Genomic DNA, 26,136 nt, shown 5'->3' on the forward strand with positions numbered 1-26,136 from the left:
TAAGGGTAAATAGGAGAAATACCCCTAAAGATGTGGTATGCACAAAACTGGGGAAAGGAGACACTTTTGTACGCTATTCGGACAGTGTAATGATTGGCAAATGAAAGGATAGATGAGAGGTCTCCTGTATTTCCACAGAATATCCTAATACAATTGGACATGTGTCGAATACACGCCAGCAAATAGTCTCAAAACCACTGCCAATTACCAAATATAATAGTTGTATACCTGGGACCGATAGGTAGGACCAGATGTTGTCATATTATTTATGTGACCAAAAAACTAACCGCTGGCCAAAGAAATAGAATACAAATAATTCAGGAAGTACTTCCACCAATGGATGTTGCAAAAGGTGTGCGTAACAAATACTGTAAAGACACGTGCATTGTGCAAAAGCGGGACGCAACTGAAGGGAAGAAGCAAGTTATGAGGAAGTGTGCTGAATGGGGCAAGCGTACGGATGCACCATACGTGTGCATAACGTGTCCAAACAAAGCTGGATTCTCCTTTGAACTGTTGCACAATTACACATCTGTAATGTAATGAGATGTCATATCTTCAGAGAAAGATCTGTTCGTGTTTGATTTGTGAACTGTTTGTATTTGTTTTATTTGACTATTGTTACATTTATTGCTCAGAACATGAGGTTTCTGTACAGTATGTGGAATTATTTGTGGTTTGCTATAAAAACATCACCTCTAAACCTTGCAAACTTATTTGTTATATGGGATTGAGTTTCCATAGCACCACATTGCAGATGAGTTCTGTTTCTTTTTCTCCGTTTGATAGATCTTTTGGTGTTTTCAGACTCTAATTCTTTCTCTGTTTGCAATAAATGCATATGACACTTATAAGTGTCGGACAGCTAGCATAATATAAATTCTGTAAAGGAAAAAGAATTATGTTGAAATGCTTTCTTTATGCTTTAAATAACATATTAACAAAAGTATGTAGGCCTGTAACGTGTCAATGCTAAGTAGCAGTTCAGCCTCAAGGAAGTGCAAGAAATGGAGCAATAACATATCTAACATATCTGCCACATGGTGTACAGACAAACGAGGGGGGGGGGGGGGGGGAATGTTGCTATGTTTGTCTTTCAGTGGTGACCTGTCAGGCATGCTCCTGCCTCATCAGTTGTGGTATAAACTGCAAATGGCAGAAACAAATTTCATGGAAGCCCTTCACAGAAACATTAATATTCAAACATACCCACTACATTATTTATCCCTCAATTGACACATTCAACATGACTTCATCATGATAGTACAACATCCGTTAGATTGTTGAGGTTTGCAGCAGTCAAAAAGTGTACTGGCATGTGCTGTGTTTGAATTCAGAACATCATTCTCTGCCGATAGCTTTCTCAATATGTAAGCGTGATCATTTTTATGAGCAAGTGTGAAAACGCAATTTCAGGATACAAAATTTTATCACGTGTCATTATGTGTGTTATCATTTCAACAGTAAATCCAGCTCTCAGGTGAAATGAATTTAGGAAATTAAATTAGGAACCATTCTATTAACTATAAAATTGTTTAACATGAACCAAGTCAGTGGAGAATCAAAACATGAAACAGCTGATTCACATTTACATTTTCCACTGATTTGGTTCATCTTGAAGAATTTATTTGGCTGTATGCACCATCAGAAGCTCAGCAGTAGACAGTGATGAAATATTATATATAAATGTGTTATTTACTAATTCCTACTCCAAACAATAAACTGTTCAGTGGGTTTCATATGGAATTTTGGTAAATTATTTGGTGCTTCATTTTTTCAGGCTTACAGTTAACCATAATTCACTCTTTTGCCAAAATTTGTGAGATTAGATCTATGTGTGTAAATTTTAGTCCCAATTACATTACATAAAAAAATCAGAGAGCCATTTAAAGCACTGAGTGTAGGTGGGTGTAACTCAGGTTCACCAAACATGGTTCAAACATATTGGCATGTATTCCATCAACTTCTACAGTACAGTTACAAACAAATGGAGATTAATTAATACTGGGATGTGGAAAATGGTCCTCTGCATTTGTGGATGTAACAACAGTCAGTTTTTATTATTTCATACCATTTATTCAGAATGATGTGGTCATGGAGTGCCTCATTTTAGTTGTATAGATTGCCAATTTTACCAAGTGAAGCGAAGTCTCCTGTACCCTACCACCATCTCCTGTCAATACTGTAACAGATATGATCAAAAAATAAGAAGTATCTCGTAATGGCACATATGAACTAAAGCAAAAATGTATGCAATGAAAATACATGTCTGCTGCCTGTCTTATTCCATGTATAAAAGAAAAATAAAATGTGAAAAAAAATTATACTACCACTCCAACATTAATTTATTTTGGTTCAGATGAGCTTATCAGCCCATTCCTTTCACAGGTACTAATCACAAGCAGGGCATCAAAGCTCAGCTTAGCATTGATTAATTTTAATTGATAAAACACTGCATACTTAAAACTTCCTGGCAGATTAAAACTGTGTGCCAGACCGAGACTCGAACTCAGGACCTTTGCCTTTCATCTTGGGCAAGTGCTCTATCACTGAGCTACCCAAGCATGATTCACAAACCATCCTCACAGCTCTACTTCCACCAGCACCTCGTCCTACCTTCCAAACCTCACAGAGCTCTTCTGCAACCCTTGCAGAACTAGCAGTCCTGGAAGAAAGGATATCGTGGAGACATGGCTTAGCCATAGCCTGAGGGATGTTTCCATAATGAAATTTTCACTCTGCAGTGGAGTGTACAATGGTATGAAACTTCTTGGCAGATTAAAATTGTGCCGGACTGAGACTTAAATTTGGGATCTTTGCAAAGATCCCACATTTGAATCTCCATCCAGCACAGAGCTTTAATCTGCCAGGAAGTTTCATATCAGTGCTTACTACACTGCAGAGTGAAAATTTGACTGTGGAAACACATACTTACTTTTGAATTATGTGTTATTCCTACAGATTAGCTTCCTCCACCTCTAGATGTTTGTATACTGGAGACTTAACAAGTATTTTACTGGTGTATGTTAATCATATTTGTAAAGAATGTATCGTCAATGCTGTCAACAGTATTGTGCTGCCAAAACAACTTGTCCATTGCTACACAGAATGCTGGCAACAGAGGAAGTATTTTACTGATGTATTTTAATCAGATTTATGGAGAATGTGTCATCAGTGCTGTCAACAGTACTGTGCTACCAAGACAACTACCCCATTGCTGTGAAAAATGCTGACAACAGAGGAAAGAGAACCAAAGCGGTCTTAGTTGAGTGGGTTGGATGTGTGGTGAAAAGACTTTCTGCCATCTTTATTCTACACCATACATATCAGCTGGGTTTCATGAAAGTGTATTACAGATGCATTCTTGTTGAAATGTGGTGCTTGTTTGTAGTAATGATTATGAAACAAGTTACAGGGACACTGTTGTAACTCAGTTACTCTATGTGTAGAAGGGGTGTGACATTTTGAACATCCATTTGACATGCGGGCAGGCAGACATGCAGCGTGTAACCACACTGTTGGATCACATTGGTTGACAGTTGTTCCAGCAGTGATGACTTCCAACTTCTGCCAACAATTATTAATAAGAAGAAGGGTCCAAACTGGTGGCAGCGCAATATATGCTAGTTTCATAGCTGGAAAATATGCCTAATGTTATTGGCAATCACATGCACATGAGGTTTTGTGACATCAACAGTGGTCGGTTATGAAATTTACATGTGTTAAATGAGTATCATCAAAACGTTAAAAATGTTATGATATTAATAATTTTTCATGGAGCACTTATTTGCTTCCTGTGGAAAACCCGTGTTCTCAGAACACTGTTTGGGAAACCCTGAAATAGAAGACAGATAAATAGCTTTTGGAGATCAAATAGTGAAGACAACATAGGATCCAACAGCCAAAAGGATATACACCTTTATAAATCTTTTGATAACAAATGAGATATTGAATTTAACTGACAAAAGGAGAAAATGTAAAAATGCAGCAAATGAGGAAGGTATAAGAGAATATAGACATCTAAACAATGTGATTGACAGAAAGTTCAAAACTGTCAAGCAGGTATAGCTGGAGGGCAAATGCAAGGCTGTATAAACATGCACGTCCAGAGGAAACATAAATGACAGCTATAGGAAAATCAGAGACAGCCGGAGGAAAGAGAAACAGCTCTGTGAATGTTAAGAGCTCAAATGCCAAGCCAGTACTAATAAAAAAAGGGAAGGCTGAATGGTAGAAGGAAGATATAGAAGGGTTGCACAAGGGAAATGAGTTTAAGGCAATATTATAGAAAGACAAGAGTAAAGTAAATAAGGGTGAGATGGGAGAATGAGATACTAGCAGAAGTAAAGCTGTGAGTACCGGGTGTGAGTCGTGCTTCGGTAGCTCAGATGGTAGAGCACTTGCCCGCGAAAGGCAAAGGTCCCGAGTTCGAGTCTTGGTCGGGCACACAGTTTTAATCTGCCAGGAAGTTTCAAGGGTGAGATGCATGATATGATACTTTGAGATACAGTAGATGACATTCCCTCAGAATTTTTGAGATCCCTGGGAGAGCCATCCATGACAAAAATTTTCCATGTGGAGCACATAACATGAGACAGGCCAAATACCCTCAGACTTGAAGAAGAATGGAATAATTACAATGTCAAAGGAAGCCAAGTGTGAATATTATTGAACTATTGGTTTAATAAGACATGGTTGCAAAACACTGACATGAATTATTTACAAAAGAATGGAAAAAACTGGTAGAGGTTGACCTAGGGCAACATCACTTCAGGTTCTGTAGAACTGCTGACCTATGACTTGTCTTTGAAGATAGGTTGAAGAGAGGTCCACCAGTGTTAGCCACATTTATATATTTAGAGAATCTTTGACAATGTTGATTGAACTATACTCTCTGAAATTCAGAGGGTGGCCGGAATAAAACAGTGAAACGTTATCCCCAACTTGTACTGAAACTGGACTGTAGATATGAGTTGAAGCATATGAAAGGAAGTAAAATGTGGATAATGGAATGTCGTCTAATCAAATCAGATGAAGCTGGGGGAATTATAGTTCGGCTGCTGGAAGAACAGCCAAATGCTTCACGGATGTGGAATGCTTTCTGTGGAGGGGACACTATGGTGCCAATCCGAGCTGTGGAATTCATAAAAGTTGCCATGGTGAGAGTTCTGCATTGTGACCCCTATAACTTAAGGTCACACATAGTCAAGCAATGGGTGACCAATGTGGCATAACAACAAACAGCCATGTAATAACATTGGCAACATAGCTGCCAGCAGTCACAGATGTTCTTTCAGCAGCTTGACTCTAGATTAATAAATGAGATACTAAAAGTAATAGGCAAGATTTGCTGTTTGGGCAGCAAAATAGCTATTGATGGCCAAAGTGGATTTGATATAAAATCCAGGAAAGCATTTTGCAAAAAGAGAAAGTTGTTAACACTGAATCTAATTTAAGTTTTAGGAAGTCTTTTCTGAAGCTAAAATTCACCTTAGACTCAAATGAAACATAGACAATAAAGACTTCAGACCAGTAGAGAATAGAAACTTTTGAAATGTGGTGCTACAGAAGAATGCTGAAGATGAGATGGGTAGATCAAATAACTAATGAGGAGGAAGGGGGGAGGGGGGTGGAAGACCAAATTTGTAGCAGACCTTGACCAAAAGAAGGGATTGGTTGGTGGATCACATCCTGAGAATCATTAGTTTGGTAATGAAGGGAAGTGAGGGGGTAAAGCTGTAGAGGGAGACTGAGGTTTGAAGCCAGTAAGTGGGTACAAATGGATGCATGTTACAGTAGTTATGCATAGATGAAGAAACTTGCAAAGAATAGACTAGCAGGAAGAGCTGCATCAAATTAGTCTTTGGACTGAAGACCACAACAACAAGAAGTGAATCAGTGATAACAAAACAGTAAAAATAAATGTTTTCCAGACACTTAATCAATGTTGAGAATGATGATATTATATGCCATCTCAGGAAAAAAAGAGGAAAAAAAAAAAAGAAAAAAAAAACCCAACAAACAAAACGAATCTACTGAGCAAATGACTGTTTATCTTTTCCACAGTTATTGTCTGATTCCTCAACAACACCAAAGTACCCAGTGTACCACATGTCTTGTTCCAGTTTCCTCACAGAGTTAAGACTGTATTATTATACTTCTTGATATATGATGTCATGCAATTAATGAAAGTCTAGTACGGATTTTCTCACTCTTCGTTTGTGAAAAAAGAGGTTCCAGTACTGTTACCTTCCAGGGGGAAGGGTTGTTTTTGAAATTAAGACTTCTTAAAATGTTATATTAATGCTTCTCTGCTTATTTTAGAACTGTGAATCCAACATTTGTATAGATAAAAAAGCTACATTGTACCATATCTAAAAATCTGCAGTTGTAATTTTTTTTCATCAGATGTAACATTATCGAGTATCAGTGCATACCATCACAAATCAAGCGGTGGTGGTGGTGGTGGTTGTTGGGATGTTTAAGGGGGACTAAACAGCAAAGGTCATCAGTCCCCCATTCCAAAAACAGGCGAGCCGAAAATTTGCGGAGCAGGTAAAAACCAAAGAGGGAAGGAGACTCCCCCCTAGGCACTAAAAGAACACAAATGCGGCAACGAACACTACAGACAAGAAGAGTACAGATGAACACCAGGCAGAAAGAAACAGAAGAAAAGAAGATGGCCAGAGACTGGTTGACTGACCACGAGAACAAAAAAAAAGGGAAAGAGTCAACCATCCGACTACACACCAAAACAGCAACAAATTTTGAGAGACACGAGGACAAAAGACACAGAAAGGGGAGGTGCAGGATCTCCCTAAATAGAACCATAAAAAGGACTACCATGGATAAAATTTAAAACGTCATCAGCCATGGAGGCATCGTCGCATAAAACCAAAGGCAAAGTGCCTGGGAGATTAAAAGACTGCCGGAGGGTGCGCAGTCGGGGACACTCCAACAGAATGTGGGCGACCGTCAGCCGGGACCCACACCGACACGGGGGGGAGCCTCCTGACGCAAAAGATGGTTGTGCGTCAGGTAGATATGGCCGATGCGGAGCCGACACAGGACGACAGAGTCCCTGCGAGAAGCCCGCAGGGAGGACCGCCACACATTGGTCGTCTCCTTAACAGCCCGCAGCTTATTCGGAGATGTCATGCCACGTCACTCAGCAGTCCACATCCCAAACACCTTATGGCGCAACACCAACCGCTGATCACGAGCCGGGAGGCCGATCTCCAAAGCTGGGGCGTCGATCGCCCCTTTGGCTAGCCTGTCAACACGTTCATTCCCCGGGATGCCAACGTGACCTGGCGTCCAAACAAAGACCACCGAACGACCAGAACGGGTAATGGCGGAAACAGACTCCTGAATAGAGGAAACCAGAGGAGAAGAGGTATAGCAATGGTCGATGGCCTGGAGGCTGCTCAGGGAGTCACTGCAGATGACGATGGACGTACCTGAGCAGGAACGCATATGCTCAAGAGCGCGCAATATGGCCACCAGCTCTGCAGTAAAAATACTGCAGCCATCCGGCAAGGAGCGCTGTTCAACATGGGCAGCGTGAGCAAAAGCGTAGGCAGTGCGACCATCAACCAGGGAACCATCAGTGTAGACAGTCTCACAGCCCGAAAATGAGGCGAGGAGCGCAAGAAAACGGCGACGGAGGGCCACAGGCGGAACCGAGTCCTTGGGTCTCTGTGCCAAGTCCAGACGGACGGACGGCCGGGGCAAACACCAGGGAGGCGTAGGTGCACGGACTCGGAAGGGAGGCAGAAAAGGGAATGACCCCAGTTCCGACAGCAGGGACACAAATCAAGCACTGGATTTTCTGGCATCAAGTGATTTCAATGTTTCTTTTTTTGCGTGGTGTTCAGGTTATCCCTTTTTTTTTTTTTTTTTTAATGACATGTAACATCCATATTATGTAGCAGATAAATTTTATTGATGACAGGTTTATCACTGCAGCTTATGAATAGGTTCTGCAGTGTACCTGTGTCAGTTCCAAATACCAGAGTAACAGACGATACATGCTGATACCACTCACAAGGGAACGGACCAATCCTACATGTCAGAACCTACACTGAAAGTTTTCACACAGGAAGAATACATCAGAAGAAATGTATTGTTGGAATTTTAGCTTCTAAGACACACTGTTTTTAAAAAATGTGAAATTTACTAATTTTTGCCACACAAATTACTGCTTGTAACAGCGGTTTGTACAGGCTTTGCTGCCTAGCACACAAAGTGGTGAATAAGCAGACACGCCCATGACAAGAGAATGTAGCTTGAAATACAAGGTATGCACATGTGAATTTACGCACTTAAACCACACCAAAAATGTCTCAAAGCATTAATTTGTTGAGTGGCTTGCCATCCATATCAGCAATTGAACTGCTGTAGATGTAGTTTTACAGTAAGTGAGTAGCAGAAGAAAGAAAATAAGGCAGTGTATGACTTACATTACGGATGACTTCCATCATTTGGAACTTTAATTTGTTGACATATAATATTTTTCAACAATTCCTGTAGCACAGTAGTTGAGATGGTTTTTTGAATAATGTATATTTTACTAACAATGAAACAGTTCTTGTTTACTCTCTGTTGTAGTCACAAAAATGCTAAAGTATTTATTAGACGTTTATGATAACAGACATTTACCTTACACCGGGCAATTAATGCATTGAGCACTTCATAGCAAGTACTAGTTTTATTTAGACAGAATTGGAATGGAGTAAGAAATGTTTGTGGCCATTGTTCTGCGTATTGTGCTGTATACTTATTTGATCAAATTCATAAAACGTGATGATGGAAACTGACAATGCAAAAAGGACTGAACTATAACAATACTGTTCTGCTGATAAACATGAAATGACAAAGCACTTTTCAAAATCACTGTGTTTGGTTGAAAAATTTCTTCATCAAGGGTCTGAATCACACTCTAGTTCTGTGTGGAATCCAAATTGTTTTAAGTATTTTCAGCATCCTACTAAAGACCGAGGTGCTAGTATGTCCAGGGCAAGAGTCCAGAAAAAGCAATTGATTATTTTCTGCAACTTATAAAAAGACTTTCATAAGTAACATTGAAAATTATTATCTCTCATTTTTTCCAGTTTTCTACATTGATTACAAGATTTTCCTAGTAAACAGTCTTTTTTAAAATTTCAAGTCCTAATTTGACTTGAGGTTCCTGAAGACATATGCTGTGGAAGCAGTAATCCACTGATAGTTATCACTGGTGCTGTTGTATAAAAATGTATCATAGCATTCATCAACTGCACAAACAACATTGCCCTATACTCGCTTTGAATGAAAAAGTGCAGTCTTCATGCAGATCTTGCATGAAACTTGACACTGGCTTTACACATAACATTTAGGAGATAACAAGAAGCTTCGTCTAATTATCAGCTATGAATTTCTCTATAGTATTGCCGTGTAATGACATCTGTACACATGTACTTGGAATAAAATTTTTTAATTTTGCAACTTCCTTTTCCATATAATTTTCTGAATTCTTTCAACCAGTTTAAAGACACCTGGAACTGGTAATACTCATCTCATTTGCAGTTCAGAATGCTCATTCCTGCAGATCTCCCTCAGTAACTGTAAGCTGTCTCTGAAACAGTTCTAAATCTTTTGAATAGTTTTTCTTTCACACTTTTGTTAAGTTTCGTTTTGGCACATATTTTGTACTTCATGTAAATCTTTCTCACATTTTTACAATTTGTGTTCAGATTTTATGAAATGAAAGTGGCTTTGCACATTGCTGAATTTTAATAGTTTTTCTCTCCTTCATTTAAACAAAAAATTCACAGCCTTGACCTTGTCACTGAAAGCTATTACTGTACATGTTTTCTTCGGGCTAGGAAGGTGCTGTTTTTTTGTTCTGGGATTCAAGTAGTAGAACAATCATCATTCAAACAGTAATTCATGAAATCATCAGAGTTATTTCCTGTTTTTCCCTAATGATTCCACAATTTCTAATGAAATGTTGGGATAATTTGAATGAATGTGCAAGAAATCAACTAATAAATTGCATTCCAAGTTCTCCATATTTCATTTTTGCAAGATTGAAAACATTAATTGGATTCAACAGTACTGCGAAACTCTGAAACTTGCATGAAGACAGATGCTATTAGCAAGCATATGTGATAAGAAAACAGAGAAAATTAAATCAGTTTATCTCCACTGTTAACTCTTAGCAGTGCCATAGAGGCAACTGCTAATTATTATGAATATTAAATGACTCAAGAATTTGAGCAAATAGCAACTGTGAACAATTGTGTCAGAGAAACAATCAATGAAATCTGAAATTCACTTTACAAATTAAGATTGCATTGTGTTGTGTTATCTGTCTACCACTGTTTTGACAATAAAGATTATGTGCCTTCCATGTTGCACATCCACTGTCTGCTGCAGCTCCGGTAGAACTTATATTTCTCCAGCCACCTGCTGAGCTATGAATTTGGCAATGTTCAACATTTTTAAAAAGTATTTGCAGTGTGTCTTAGCAGCTAAAATTTTGACATTGTGTTTCTTCATTGTATTTCAGGGCAGGTTTCAGTATGTTAGCTTGGACCATTCCCTTGTCAGTATTCAACTGCAGAATGTGTACCTTATCATTCAACAGTGCAGTAGCTGTTTAGTGATAGTAGTGTTATGATGAAATAAGTGAATTTTTAATGCTGTGTATGGAATGGCATCTCTACAGCAAATTGTTGGTATTATGTTGATATATCTATCTCCTCTACTCATCCTTCTCCAAAAAAATTATTCATTATGAAAACTTGTATGTCTTGTTTCAGAGGTGCTGATGGAAATTCACTACCAAAAGATGTGTTGAACAGTCTCACACAGTTTCAGAGGAACCAGAAGAAGGGCACAATTGATGTGTGGTGGCTGTATGATGATGGAGGTGAGTAGAATTATCCAATATGATTCAGTTGTAAAAGTAATACCCGGATTTTGAGAAGAAGTCACTACTAAAAAGAAGAACAGCATAATTTTGCATAAGAAAATGAGTTATAATGAAGATAATTAGTTACAACTGTACCAAACATAATACTAAACTCAGAATGTGATAACATAGAAATGAGGAGCCACACAGTGTTTGGCATTTATTTATTCTTGCTCTTCATCTTCTTAAATGTCCTAACACAGATATTACAGGGAAGTGCAGAAACTGTAATTTTTGCTAGTGACATAAACATATTAACCAAGGCCTCCACGTAAGTACCTGGTTCCCAACAAATATTTCAACAACCTAACCTAACCAACTTTTAAAAATATAGTTATGCACTTTCAAACAAATAATGATTAGGCACTTGTGTAAGTATTAGATATTAATAGACATAAGTATTAGATATTAATAGACTTGAACTAAGTGAAACACGTTTTATAAAACTTTTAGATGTTATGATCTGAAACAATCTCAAGTTGACATATTTTGCGATTGTGAATGTTTCTCAATATTCTGACGTGCATAAAAATTTTGGCTGCATTCGACTTTGTTCTATGGAACTACCTTCTGAAGCATTGCAGACACACTCAAACAAACGGTTACTCTGCAAAACTGGATTGTAATAATATTGTGTAAAGCAAGTAATTAAGCATCTTCCAGAGACTACCTCAAACATCTGCCTTTTATGGTGCTAGAGGTTATCAATAGCAAATTAAATTTACAATGATAACTCATTAGAACAATTTCCATGTGGTTTTTGCCATCTTGCCTAGCACACAAAACTGGTGCACATAGTCTTAAATAAAGGTCCTTAAAAGCTATCAAAAGGCACAAGCAAGAAATTGGAAACTTCTGCCAATTATGAAGTATATTGAAAAAGATCTTAAATATATATTATGGTGTATATTTATAAACTGAAAATCTGTTTTAATTACACTGTTGGTAACAGTGCCCATTGTCAGTTTGCATCTGTTCTTACAGCAAGTGAATGATATTTTTGTGACAATTACATGTAAATGTTATGACATCAGCAACAAATAAAAAGCAGCTGATTATCATAATCAGAGAAGTGACACTTTTTTTCCAAAGTTGTGCCTGTCCTGCTAATTATATTGTGTTAGGGTATCAACGATTTTTTTTTTTTTTTCGTATTGTGATACATTACACAAAAATAAAGGTTTCCTTTCATTTTGTTACTGTGGTCTTCAGTCCAAAGACTGGTTTGATGCAAGTCTCCGTGCTAGTCTGTCCTGCACTGCAACCTACATTCATTTGTATCTGATTAGTGGAGTCAAGTCTTGTTGCCCCTCCCCTCCCCTGTACAATTTTTACCCCCACATTTACCTACAATAACTGATAATTCATTGTGTGAAATAGAGAAGCTGTGAATACGTGCTGTGTTTATGCTCAAGTTTGATAGCTGACCTCCAGTTATCAGTTTCATTGTCTTGTCATTTAGACTCAAAAAAATTATATAACAATAGGAAATTGTTGATAAAATATTTAAGAAATGGCTGTCAGTGGTTCAGCATCTCCTGTACATGGTGAGCATTTGTCTTTTCTCATACTTCTTCTGAAGCCTAGTAAAATTGACTGAGCGAGGTGGTGCAGTGGTTAGCACACTGGACTCGCATTCGGGAGGATGACGGTTCAATCCAGTCTCCGGCCATCCTGATTTAGGTTTTCCGTGATTTCCCTAAATCGTTTCAGGCAAATGCCGGGATGGTTCCTTTGAAAGGGCATGACCGATTTCCTTCCCAATCCTTCCCTAACCCGAGCTTGCGCTCCGTCTCTAATGACCTCGTTGTCGACGGGACGTTAAACACTAACCACCACCACCACCTAGCAAAATTAGTTTTAAAATGAAATTAAAGTTGTTTCTTTCAACAATTTCAAAAGCACTGTGAACGAAATTTTGAGTACAAAATGCATAAGCATTCTACATTAATTTTAGGTTTCCCTAAAACTGATGTGATCTAGTTCATTCCGATGACTCATACATATAATCTATGAATTGTAACAGCAGGTAACTGAGTAACTCACACACTGCCAGGAATTTACATCAGAATTGACACAACACAACATTTGATTCAACTGAATGGTCTGAGATGGTAACAAGCTGCAGTAAATCAACAGTGCAGTTTTATCATCAGAGTAATTTGTATTCTGGTGCTCTGTGCAAAATGTTCGATACTGCACAAAAATTTATGTCTCTTCTTCTACATGTGCCCAGTATCATTTCTTGCACATAATTTCATATCTGTAACTTAACTGGTAATTTAGTAGTTGCTAGTTGCCATCTCTCTCTCCATCTGTCTTTGTGTGTGGTTTTCTCATACCACTGTTCCACCTCAATTGGATAAAAAAGAACCTAGAGAAGTTACTAAGAGTTTTCTCTTAATAACTGCTGGCTTAATGTGTAATGAAGACAGTAGCTTCTTTGGTTGATGGCAGTTTCATTTGCAGTGGAGCCAGTTGCTTCTTTGGTTGATGTTTTCATTTTGGAATGGGACTTGTACTAATTAGTAGATGATTTTAATGGAAACAGTTAGTTACGTCCATGTTGGAGAGTGTCTACTACTTCTAATGTTTGCAGGTCTCACTCTTCTACTGCCATATATCATTTCAACTCGAAGAAACTGGTCAGCATGCAAGCTGAGAGTATTTGCTTTAGCAAATAAAAAGAGCGAACTTGAATTTGAGCAGAGGAGGTATGTATTTGTTAATTTTACAAGGAGCTGCACTGCATAAATATGTGTTTCTTAGAGCATATTTCTTATCCAGCACCTAGGCTTTTTTCCTAAAAAATGGTTTTTAGAAGTTTTGGTGCTTTACTAGGTATCTGATTAGTTTCTTTTCCATATTATGTTGAGCGTTACCCTTTCATACTAATTTCTTTAAATATCGTGTTTCTTTTTACGTCTTTAGGTGGCAAACAAAGTTATTGCAAAATTACTTTTATTTTTAAAGACTCTTACCCATTACTTTTAATAAGCATTATAACTATAGCTCCTCTTTATTGCACTACCAAAGTAGCTGAAAGCATTTAGCTGACTTCAAAATATGTTTCTAATTTTTACATGTGCCCTCTAGCATGTTCACCACTCTTTTTACACCTTTCTTTATTTCCCTCAGATTCCAGATTCCAGGATTATTCTGCTTGTCTCTGTTCTATATTATCCAGATTTGCTCTCAGTTTTTACTCTTTCTGGACAGAATTGAATGAAATAAGTAACTATATGTATAATCACTGTTCTTCCTTTTTTAATGTTATGAAAATTACTAAACTCTTAATAAGAATGGAGGAACACATAAGAAGAGTGTATAATGGCAACATACAGTATCCTGTTGCAGACCATTGTCTGCAATGCGATTTTTGAGACATAGGTGCATATGTGCTATTTTACCTTTTTTTTTGTTTTGCTAGCCTTTCATTTTCATTTCATTTATTTTGATCCTGTTCATGACATATTTTCTCTAACCTTAGACTTGCTTACTACACTTTCCATTACCTCCAAGATTTCAAGTTTTAAAATGTTGTTCAGTAAAAAAATAGTCCATTTCACTCTCTTATGCTGGCCTGGCTGACTTCTCCTGTGTCTGTAAGTTTTCCAAGTCTTTTTCCTTTTCTCAGCCAGAAGGGGCCGCTTGCTCGAACAGCCATCAATTTTTCGTAATTCTGTGCATTTTGTCTAATACAGCTTGGTACAAGCATGTGTTATTTAGCTGTCTAGCAGTGCAGTTAATCACTCAGATTATTAGCAGCAAATTTGTTACTAGTGTTAGTCCTAGTAGAGTGTGCTTGTATTGATTTAAAGTACTTTCACAGTGATGTAAATATTTTATGTTAACTGTAATTTTTTAAAATTTTAATGTGATGAATTTTCTTGGTGTGAAAATATGAGAAAATGTCTTTTGTACACATTATATTTGCCAAATAGTGAGCTAATCGCAGTCTGCAGCTGTTTCTTTAATTTAGTAGTTGCATTCAACAAAATAACTTAATGGACATAGCAAAAGAAATGATGTATTCTGGGGTGTGAGAGGAAGGAACTGAATGTACTTCATTATTACTAGATCCCCTCTTCCCAAATGAACAGTCACTTAGTAAAACTTGCTGTGTGCTGGATTCCCTTCTCTTACTCTCTTCCTGCTTAATCATGAGTATTATATAGTCCAGGCTCATTGTTGCCATGGGATAATTGATTGGTGTGAATATTAATTATCTCTGTCATCAGAGCTTCCTACATTACCTACTGACAAAGTTATTATCGTGTTCCAAATCAAAACAAATTAAATGATCCCAGACATTATTTGCCCATTGGGAACTCCCACCATGTTTCTGCTGAGCCTGTTTGACATAAATACAGAAAATCAATACTTAAGCTAGCTGCACCAGGACTGTATCCACAATAATATTTTTCCCATTTTAAAAGTGAGTTATGACAATTTAAATTAGTTCATTAACTATTGTTTTATTTGCAGCATGGCAAGTTTGTTGGCAAAATTTAGAATTGATTACTCTGATTTAAAAGTAATCCCAGATATAACCAAGAGGCCAAAGGACTCTACCATTGCCTTCTTCGAAGACCTTATCAGTAGTTTCAGATTGCCTGATAATCAAGAGTGTGACAGTGGAGATGGCAGTAAGTATTTATTATATATTTTTGTCATTTTTGTATTTATTTTCTTCTAACCAAGGAAATAAAGGAAAATTAATGAAAGAAGACAAACCTTTTCTATCCAAAGGACAATTCACTTGAGCCAACAGACACGTGTAAAAGTACATGACTCTATCCTAGCTTTTGGAACTAATAGATTCATCCTTAGAGAGGAGAGAATTATAGGCTGGGAAATATTAAGAAGGAAGGACCAGTCATTCAGTCCCCAGGATCGGAGGGGCCCATCTGCTTTGAAGATGAGGGGAGACCAAGGTGAAAGGGGGCGTTAGAGTGAATAGGAGGTCAAACATTGTACATTGGTGAGCAATGTGCCAACTTTAGTCCTGAGATGATGGAGACAGAGTGGTAAGTAATGATGAATTAGGAGAAAAAGAGACATAAATAGTGCTGTACAGAACTAGGTATAAAAGGAAGTTGGGAGGGGGAGACAATGAGAAAGAGGGAAGGGAGAAGTTCAAAGAAGAAAAAGTAAAATCAATAAAGATAATAGTGAAACACAGTATACAGAATATCCATAAAATATATATATATAAAAAAGAGGATGATTATGAAGAAAAGAAGGAGAGTGTAGGAATGGAAATTAAATCCAGGAGGGATTTGTAGAATGGGAAGTTCCCATCTCCAGAGTTCAGGGAAACTAGTATTTGGTGAGAAGATCTAAATAGCCTGTTTGGTGTAGGATGCAATCACATCCTTTGAGTCGTACTGTAGAACATATTCACTAGCTGGATATTGGATGTACCCAAGGCTAACAGTTGTTGTACATCTATTCATGCTTTCAGCTAGTTTAGAAATGGACATTCCTATTGAAACTGACCCGAGGGTGTCAGCCCACTTTTGTGCAGGGTTGGGCAGCAGTTTTGTGTAGAACTGTACAGCAGCAGAGGTTCATGGTGAGGATGCAGGCAGGTAGCAGCTTAGTAAAACAATATCAACTATTAATCACTTTATTACAGCCCATGCCACTCTACTCAGATGCTACGGAGTGGTAGCCATGCCCCTTGTAGCGAGTGGTGCAATAGGCACGTGCAGTGCAGTGATGGCTGGTGACCAGCCATCAGGTCATGACTCAGCATCGCAAAATGCTGATGCCAACAGCTACCTAGCAGCACACGTCCCTGTTAGGCATGCTGTGCTGCATGCGAGTGGTGTCTGTGGTACAGGAGGCAACTGAAACACTTGCAGAGGATGTCAGCCTCCTGGTGTGAAGTCCTGTCCTTGTGAGCAGCAGTTCTAGCTGCCAGGGCACCCACACCAGTGAAGAAGGGAGAGCAGCTGTGCCACCCTGGTCACGATCTGATGTCTCGTGGGCAGGAGTTGGGCTGCTGCTGGAAAGCGCTCGGAGTGGCCTACTACTGGAATGGCACCAAGTCTCAGAAGAAAGGCTTGGTGCTGGTAGGTGGTGCCATGGTGGCAGCTGGCTGGGCTCAAATGGTGGCTGCTTGCTGACCCATTATGCAGTTCAAGACATTGGCTCATTTGTTGTGCCGATGCAACATTTCTGTGGCCTGCCAGTGGAGAAACTGCTTGCCCCATTCTGTAAGACCCCTGTCTTGCAGCTACACTGACAGGTTTGTGGTGCAGGGCCTGGTCTGTCCCTCTACATGTAAATAGCTCCATTGCAGTAACTGGCATGCTGACATCCTTCTCTCAATGGCTGCCTACTATGTTTCCACAAAAAAAAAGAAAAAAAATAGTGGTGGCACTAGAACACCACCCTTCTTTGGAAGACCAACACCAGTTCTCTACACTGGAATGGGCTACATGGACAACAGTGTACAATTTTTACAAAAATTGCTACGTTGCATGAACCATAAGGTTCAATAGCTGCAAATTTACCTCACAATGTTTAGTTCATTAGAGCCTAACTTACCATTACAAGAGTACACTTGTCACACTAATTACTAGGCCATTAGTTATCGTGAGAATGGACAACACAGTATACAGCTACTAATATCCTGCTAGCCATGTCATGTTGACAACTCTACACATACAGCTTACCACACTTTTCAAGCTCCTCATGGCCTGTTCAGTAGCCTTATAACATACTAACCAGCAGGAGGTACATTTCTCACTGCAACTTACTACTAAAATGTTATACAACAAAGAATGATGCTGAAAAAGTCTTGCTCTCTCTTTAAATTATCCATTGCATTTACTTTCAGCAGTACAGGGTTTGACTCCATAAAACTCTTTTGTTTGACGTCTCCTTAGTCTACCTGTTAGTTTTTTAACCTATTGGTTTGGAAAATCATTTGGCACTTCGTCCTTGCGACAACAGTTCCCTGTATGTTTTTCTAAAAAGATATTTCCCAAACCAATCCTTGCACATGAATCACATATGGTACTGCCACTTTCATTACATCGATGGGTACTTCCACTTATCTCTCTCACTGTAGTGCTAATCACAGACCGAATTCCTCCTGAAATGCTTGGCTTTCTTCTGCTCCTGCTCACCCACAGCAACTTCCTGTTGCCTTGTGACATTATACCATACAAATTAATACTTTGTTATTTTGTTACATTGGGTGAAAGTTGTGACAGTAATCCACAGGCCACAGTTTCCTCTAGTTGAAATGTTGTCTCTTGAAGTTCCACCGTGTGTCACAAAAGGTTAATTGTGGAATGATGTTCCGGCAGAAAGTTTGCGTCATACGTAGTATGCGCGTGTTGTGCCCATCACTGCACTGCACTGTAAACAGCTCACAGCACCCTTCAGCAGCTTGCTCTACAAAGCTCTCACTTCATGTTTGTGCTACTACAACATTCCAAACTGCAGGTCTCGTCAACAGAGTCCATCTTGCTCGCCTGGTTAGAAAACTTTGCAAGCATATTTACTCTTCCTGCTTCTGAGAAAACACATGTATCTACACTGATTCTTCCACATCATCTGCATCACAACATCAACAGTTTCTTGTGCATCTCTTATAGTATCTAAAGTAACATTATCAACTTCAGTTCCGCTCTGCACAACCTGATAATCAGTGGCACATGCACTTCCCTGTGCATCAAGCTCAGACTCTATAGCCTTTAAACAACACCCATTCTCAACTAGTGGGGCAGGTACTGCTGTACTTAAAGTCATCCATGTTGCTATGCACTTACTTAGTAACTTTGGTACACCCCCTCCCTGTCTCTCACCCATCCACCTCCCACCCCTCCCCCAACTCACTTTGTCTGGCAGTATAACTACTTCAGATTCCATAATTCTACTGATATTGGAGCTGACACTTCCTGTGTTACTCGCCTTAATGTCAACAACATTAGTACTCTGCACATAGGGCCAGCTCTGTGCAACATCATTACCCTCTTCATTAGTTACCTTAATTTTTCACTTAAAATATTGTCCCACCATTTGTTAAGTTTCATCCTACTCTTCACACAGTTGATAGACTTTAACTATAGTAACATCAGTTGAACGTTCCGTGGGAATAGTTAAAGGAGACACAAATCTTCTGCTCTTTCCCTTCCTTCTGTTTCTTTTTTGTCCCTCCTTAACCTATTCCTTGTTTCCTCAAATCTCCTCTGCCCATTCTGTAGGACCCTTGTTTCAGCACTTCACTGGCAGGTTCACAGTGCTGGGCCGGGTCTGTCACACAATGCTTAAATAACCTCATCACAATAACTGGCTTGCGGACATACTGCACTCACTGACTGCCCAAGGCCTCTGCAATGCCACACTGCTGTGCTCCCACAGCACACTCAAAAATAGTGGCAGTGTTAGACTATATAAAAAACTGTTCAGTGGACACATGTTAGTTGGTGAACACCATGCATGATTTTGCAATTTGCACTGTCTTTGTTGGTGAAGGTTTTACCAGTGGTGGAGCCAGAGTAGGTGTCAGTGAGTGGTTGCATGGGGCAGGTTTTAGAATGGGAATGATCACAGGGATGAAACCTTGGAGCAGAGGTAATAATTTGGAAATCTTATATGGTTTGACTCAGATGTTACTAGTTGTGTCGATGTAAGGCTTCCATAAAAGTGGAGTTCATCAAGGTGAAAAATAAATCACTCAACTTTTGCATACCATTCACTCCAATGCCACCACAATATTACTATCAAAAACACAGACATGGAAGTCATAAGCATAAGCAACATGAAACACTTTAATCTAAAAATTTATGAAACAATAACAAAAATTGAACATCTCATAAATGATCAGATCAACCAAGCAAATCACATACTTTTTAAATTAATAGAACATGTGGTACAATATTAAATAAAGACACAAGATTCTACCACTCTACATATTACATCTCTCTCCCCCTTCCCTCCACTCTCTCTTCCACCCAGTGAAGACTGTACAACCATTCCTCCCCCCCCTCCCCATACACACACATAATCCTTTTCCCCCGGGCACACCTACTCCCTTCTCCCTCCTCCTCTTCCTCCTCCTTGTCTTCCTCCTACATATGCTCACTTTCTAGCATAATTACATTGTAAGGAAATATCTGTCACAGAAAACTAGTATGAATAACAGCAAAGAGTTGACTTTTTGTTGATAATGCTGGTTGGGAAGTATGATGAGATACATGAAAATATGGAGAAATGATGGTTCACATAAATCATAAGAAAAAGAAATAAACCTTGTTTCTTATTTGACTCCAAACTAGCTGTTTATTTACTGGGTATTCGATATTAATGTATCCTAGTCAGTGCTAGCATTGGTTATGCTGATATATAAACATGAGCAAACCAGAAATTTAAAATTGGTCGGAGATTTATTTCAGTCAGTTTATTTGGGTGAAAAGAAGAAGAGGTTAGGAATACTAAATATTTTGCCTCTTGAAGGTAAGTAATGCCCAGCCTTCTGGCTCATAATTTAATAATATTCTCAAGTGAATTTTCCTTTTCTCTCAATAAATATTTCACTTATCCGTACTAATATTACAAGTATGAAAGTTACTCTGTTGTTACATTTTCATTACTATACCACTCAACTGATTTTGACGAAATTTGGTGTGGAGGCCCATTGGAAAAACTCAAGCTACTTAAAAAAAAAAAAAAAGACCCCTAAGAGGCTGAAGTAATGAATGAAACCTCTTTTTTGATATATGTGAACATAAACCATGTTAAAAAGTTATTAAATCTGTTGAATAATGCGTAGCTACTTCAGTAGCACGATTCATAGGTTCGTGCTCCTGCCCGTGCCCCTCTGTATGTGCCGTTCAGCAACAACACTATGTGTGCCGTGTCATTGTGCATTGGGGCAGTTGGGAGGCGGCACATCACACGCTATTCGTATCTGAACAGACAGACATGTGAGGGCAGCTGACGTTATTATGCATACAAATATTATAAAATTTGCACTGGACCAAACGTCAAATTATTTCCACATAGAACTATGTAATGTGGGCAGGCACAGCAATTAAACTTCATAATGAATGGAAGTACATACTTGACCTCCTTCTGTGCTGTACGCATGCAAACACCACAAAAGCCCCATTGTCCTGTTTTATTTATTTTGATGACTTCCCCTCTTCAGGGGTTTGGTTTTTGACTATGTTGGGGGCATCTTGGTGCGCTAATGTGACACAGTTTTCACCTGAGGATGCTGTTTTAATGCTGGGAAACCATTTGTGACAATAAAGAAATCACCAATTGCAGCAGTCTTGGTGGTTCATTTTATTTCCATTCATTACAAATTGCTTGCTGTTTTCTTTGTCAGTTTAATGTTATTTAATAAATATAGAAAATCTTGTTATTTTAGTGCACAACTTGACTTCTTGAAACAGGCATCCATTTTGTAGTAGATAACAGATATTTTATAATTTTCAATTTTGTATTTAATTTAGTTTGCGTGTGTGTGCATGTGGCGAGTGGTGGGGGTCAGGGGGAAGAGATCCTTTCTGTTGTGAATATTTTTCACTGACATTTTAAAAGTTTTTTCCTTTTTCTGTAACAACTACTTTTTTTCCCCTCTCCACCACCTGGAAGTTGTTCCATCTTTCCTGTTTCTATACACTCTTTCCATCTTTTAGTTAGTTTGAAAGATTGCAGTTCCCACTCAAATTGCTTTTGGTATGATCATAAATAAAGGTCAAGAACAAACACTCAGAGTTGCCATGTGTGCATTTAGAAAACCTTTGTTTTCCTTGTGGACAACTCTATATGGCATGCTCACATGTATCTAACCGACAAAACCTTTACAGTTTTCAAAAATATGGCAAGACCAGAAATGTTGTTTATAGAACTCTGTTGAATTAAGATCATGCAATAAATAACTGATAAGAAAGAGAAAAAAATGTAGTTTTTAATATTTTTAATTAAGATTTTACGTATTGCAATAATGAAAACACATTCATTATGTACCTACACACCAGCACTACATACATTTATACATATATACTTACATTCCTACACCACAATATACCCAGATATTCATAAATTACTTGCGTACTTACACACCATCACTCATAACAAAATTACGTGTGTGTGGCATAACCATGGATAACAGCTAATGATTTTGTAATTATTACAGACCTATTTGATAATTTGTGATGATTTTTTCTTTTTATTTTCAGTTTCCATTACTGAGGCAGAGCTTATAGCGATGACAGATAAAACAAACAGGCATCTTCGTCTACGGGAACTTGCGATGGAAAACTCTCTCGATGCTAACCTAGTTGTAATGTAAGTAGCTTTCTCCTTTTAAATAATGAGTAGGTCATGTTACTTCATTTGTAAAAATACATTTATTGCTTTACATCAACAAATGACAAACATTTGAATTGGTAAGTCCAGGATGGAATAATAACAATATTATGGAAAGGTTGGATTGCTACTCACCATTTAGAAGAGATGCTGAGTCACAAACAGGCACAGTGAAAAGACTGCCATACATTTTAGCTTTCAGCCAGAAGGCCTTCTTCTGAAGTAGAAAACACACACATGTTCACACAAACACAACTGGCACACGCAGGACTACTGTCTCTGGCCACTGTGGCCAGGCTCAACCTCAACGTCCATAGAAAGTGGTCACATGTGCATCAGTTGTCCCGTGACTGTGTGTGTGTGTGTGTGTGTGTGTGTGTGTGTGTGTGTGTGTGTGTGTGTGCGTGTGTGCATGCGTGTATCAGTATTTTAGTTTCACCTGTCTGTATTTCAACATCTCCTCTATATGGTGAGTAGCAATTTATCCTTTTCATAATATCATTGTAAATATTAGGTGGTAATGCTGTCATAGTGCTATAGTGGAAGGGTAAAACAAAATAAAAGACATATCACACAGATGTGGTTCATAAACAGGGAAAAGCATTTGACAGACTCTTATCAGACTGACTAAAAACATAAATCTGAGTTTTGTTTATTTATATGTCTTGAAAACATAATGCTACTGCCAGTGAGTTGGGCAGTCAGTAAGTTTACTCTGTTTCAGTAAGTTTATTCTGTTTGTGTACCAAACAGAAACAACATTGTAATATATTTGTGGTATTTTTGATAAAGCCACACATGCACCATCACTAACTAACCAACTCACCCTCTTCCAAATGGTGAACACCTTAGAGAATCAGCCAGGAAACTCAGCTTAAAGACAGGATAGTGAGGATGGGGAATAAAAAGAACTCAATGGTGTGGATGGTTGTTGAGGTGAAACAGTCATTAAAGGACAACCTCTGGGGCTCTGTCCATATTGACTGCCCTTCCTTAGCTGCTTGTGGGACATTTATGAAACTAATAACTCTCCTAACCTCCCAATAGTTTGAGTGACCTGTTGGAGGGTATTCACTTTCAGCCAACTAAAAGAGCTTGGATGATTAGTCCGTCCAAACCGACAGCTGTACCTGAAAATGTAAATAGCAGTAACCTGAACGTTCATCTTTACAAACTCAATTACAAGTGCTGTTTTGACTATCATCAATTTGGTTTATCAATATGGTATCTGGCTACATATGGCAGGTGTGGTCTACCTGATCCAAAATTTAACACTCAATGTAGCACTTCATGGATATGTATAAATTGTTGTAATAAACGTCCGATAAATCATACTGTTGAGAGCCTCACGAATTTCAAAACCTTGTCTCTTATAAGCACAGAATTTAGCACTGCTACAGGGTTATTTTGTCTTATCAATATCTTCATATGTCCCTCAGCCTTCACTGACACTGCTCAGTAGATAGTGATTGCTGATTTGAGCTTGACTACTTTCTGATCTAGAGACACCTTACATATCAAGCTGTGCCCAAAAGGACACTGCCAAAATACATCACATTTTCTTTTTATTTTTGTAACTCATTAGTCTTTTGACTGGTCTGATACTGTTCCCCATTTTATCCAATCTTGTGCAATTTTTTCATTTCTGTGTAATTATTACTCACATCATCTTCCCTACATTCAGTTTTACATATACTAGTTTTGGTTTCCCGTACTGTTTTTTTTCTCTACTGCCCCTCCCAGTGCCAGGTTAACTACTCCTGGTTGCTGTAACATGTGTTCCATCAATGTGTCCTCTCTTCTGACAAGGTTTTTTCATAGACTTATTTCCTCACCCATTGTTTTAATACTTTTTCAGTTAGTACTTTATCTCATCATATAAATTTTTTAAATTTTAATATTCTTTGATAACCACATTTTAGATGCTTCCAGTTTCTTCTTTCCCAATTTCTGATAGTTGAATTTTAACTTAGATGTAGCACTGTGCTCTAGATGTAAACTTGTAGGCACCTTTTCCTCAGTTCTTTCTGTGTAAGTTCCTGATATCAAGACAGCTCTTTTATTATGAGTGTCCAGTGAGGCTGAACAGGTACTGTATAGCCAAGTACAACTGTTTTGGAACATTGAGACAGTGTCTTGGTCACATTACAGATGTGATCCACTGAGACAATGATGCATCATTTCCAAAGACTTTAGCCCATCTATTAACCCTTTTGATGCTACAGACATCCTCTCTGCATACTGTGCTGAGGCCGCTTTTATTATGGCTGTACTGCTCACCAAATCCTGGTGCCTGTGCTGAGTGATGGCATTCCAGTGATATGAAATACTTATCATCAGATTTTTCAAAAACTGGTAGGTGACAAAATTTAATTTTTGCACATCTTACAGTCTGATATCTTCACTCAATGAAGAACTCTATTTCTTTTTGTTATCCATCATACTTCTGTCGCTGCATCAAATTAAGTAAAAAAACTTGCAGGAAATTTTAAAGTGTAAATGTAAAAACTCACTGCATAAAAATTGTGTATGTTCGATTTTACCTCATACATTGCACTGAATGAAATGTAGATAAGATACTGAAATTTTATTTAACATTGAGAGCAGAACAATATCTCATTTTGTTCTTGAGTTATATGCTTTATTTCCAGTTGCAAATCATGTCATATCTCCTAAATGATTCAAGATATCGAAACAAGGTTTCTTGCAATGATAGCATGCAATGAGGCACATAGGTAGTATTATAAATGCTTGAAACATTTTTATTCACTGAGATATGGAAGCAACACATCTGCAGCAGTGAAAGGTTGGCAGCTCAGGATGCATACGGATGGACACGCCCACAGCAACAAAAGTGTATGTCTTTGGTGAAGTTAGAAGTGCCACTTTGCTATCACATGCAGTTGTGCTGTTTTGCAACAACACTAATGTTGACCAATTGCAATGAATATTGCGGTCATTCAAGTGACAAGAGTCAAATGCCACTGCATTATTAAGGAGAACAAAAAGAGACAGTGTTATGAACTCCTGAACTAAATTCTACTAAGTCAACATTAATATTGGAGATTATAAGGGGGAATTATACCCAAAGTGGAATGTGCTGAGTTACTGGCATAATGAGAAATGGTAATCTCTAGATCAGTAAGATAAATATATTGCAGACAATCGAGGCCTATTTTCCTATAGTGATCACCATTGCCAGCCAGGATCCTGGTTTCTGTCAACACAGTCATGACAGAGAGCCAGTAGGAACTGTTGTTTCAACAATGTCTGTGGAGTTTGACAGGTGCAACGTATCAGGGAGACAGGAGATTACCTCACCTCATGGATGCAGTACTAATACCACTCTTGAAGCAAGGGAGGACCTGGACTTAACTAAGTGTTCATTAGAGGGTCACCCCCCTCCCCCCAAAAGCTATGTAGGAAATATTTCAGGGAAATTGATCAATTGATATACTGCTACCTTGTTTGGGTTTCTGACTCCTGTCAACCCAAATATGAGTTTCAGGTTGGATACTGGAGATATCATTCTAAAATTGATAATCTATACCTGCTGGAGGCAGCTATTGGACAATCTTTCATATGCAATCTATATCTTTTGGAAGTATTTGGTTTTTTTCCACCTTGAGAAGCCATTCTATGCAGCTTAGTGACATCATAGTCTTCGGTAGCTCCAAAAATCAGGATTCAAAACACGTCTCTCAACATATACATAATCCTCTTTTTCACATTGCTTATTGTGTTATGATGTTGGGTAAGCCCTGTTGAAGCATTTTTAACAAGAGAATGATGGCTTTCAAGCCTGCCTTTTCAATCCTACCATGTTACTACCATCAATA

The 26,136-nt window shown here is 38.3% G+C and overlaps 1 protein-coding gene across 1 annotated transcript in view; it reads left to right on the forward strand.

Moving 5' to 3' along the window:
- The window catches only part of LOC124621803 (bumetanide-sensitive sodium-(potassium)-chloride cotransporter), a 597,202-nt gene that overhangs the window by 564,128 nt on the left and 6,938 nt on the right, over positions 1–26,136 (forward strand). The window contains exons 15-18 of the mRNA XM_047147239.1: positions 10,806–10,915; positions 13,557–13,671; positions 15,446–15,606; positions 22,168–22,276. Coding sequence (XP_047003195.1) covers positions 10,806–10,915; positions 13,557–13,671; positions 15,446–15,606; positions 22,168–22,276 — 495 coding nt within the window. The remainder of the gene's footprint in view (positions 1–10,805; positions 10,916–13,556; positions 13,672–15,445; positions 15,607–22,167; positions 22,277–26,136) is intronic.

The sequence above is a fragment of the Schistocerca americana genome, chromosome 7 (assembly GCF_021461395.2).
Source record: "Schistocerca americana isolate TAMUIC-IGC-003095 chromosome 7, iqSchAmer2.1, whole genome shotgun sequence".
NCBI lineage: Eukaryota > Metazoa > Arthropoda > Insecta > Orthoptera > Acrididae > Schistocerca > Schistocerca americana.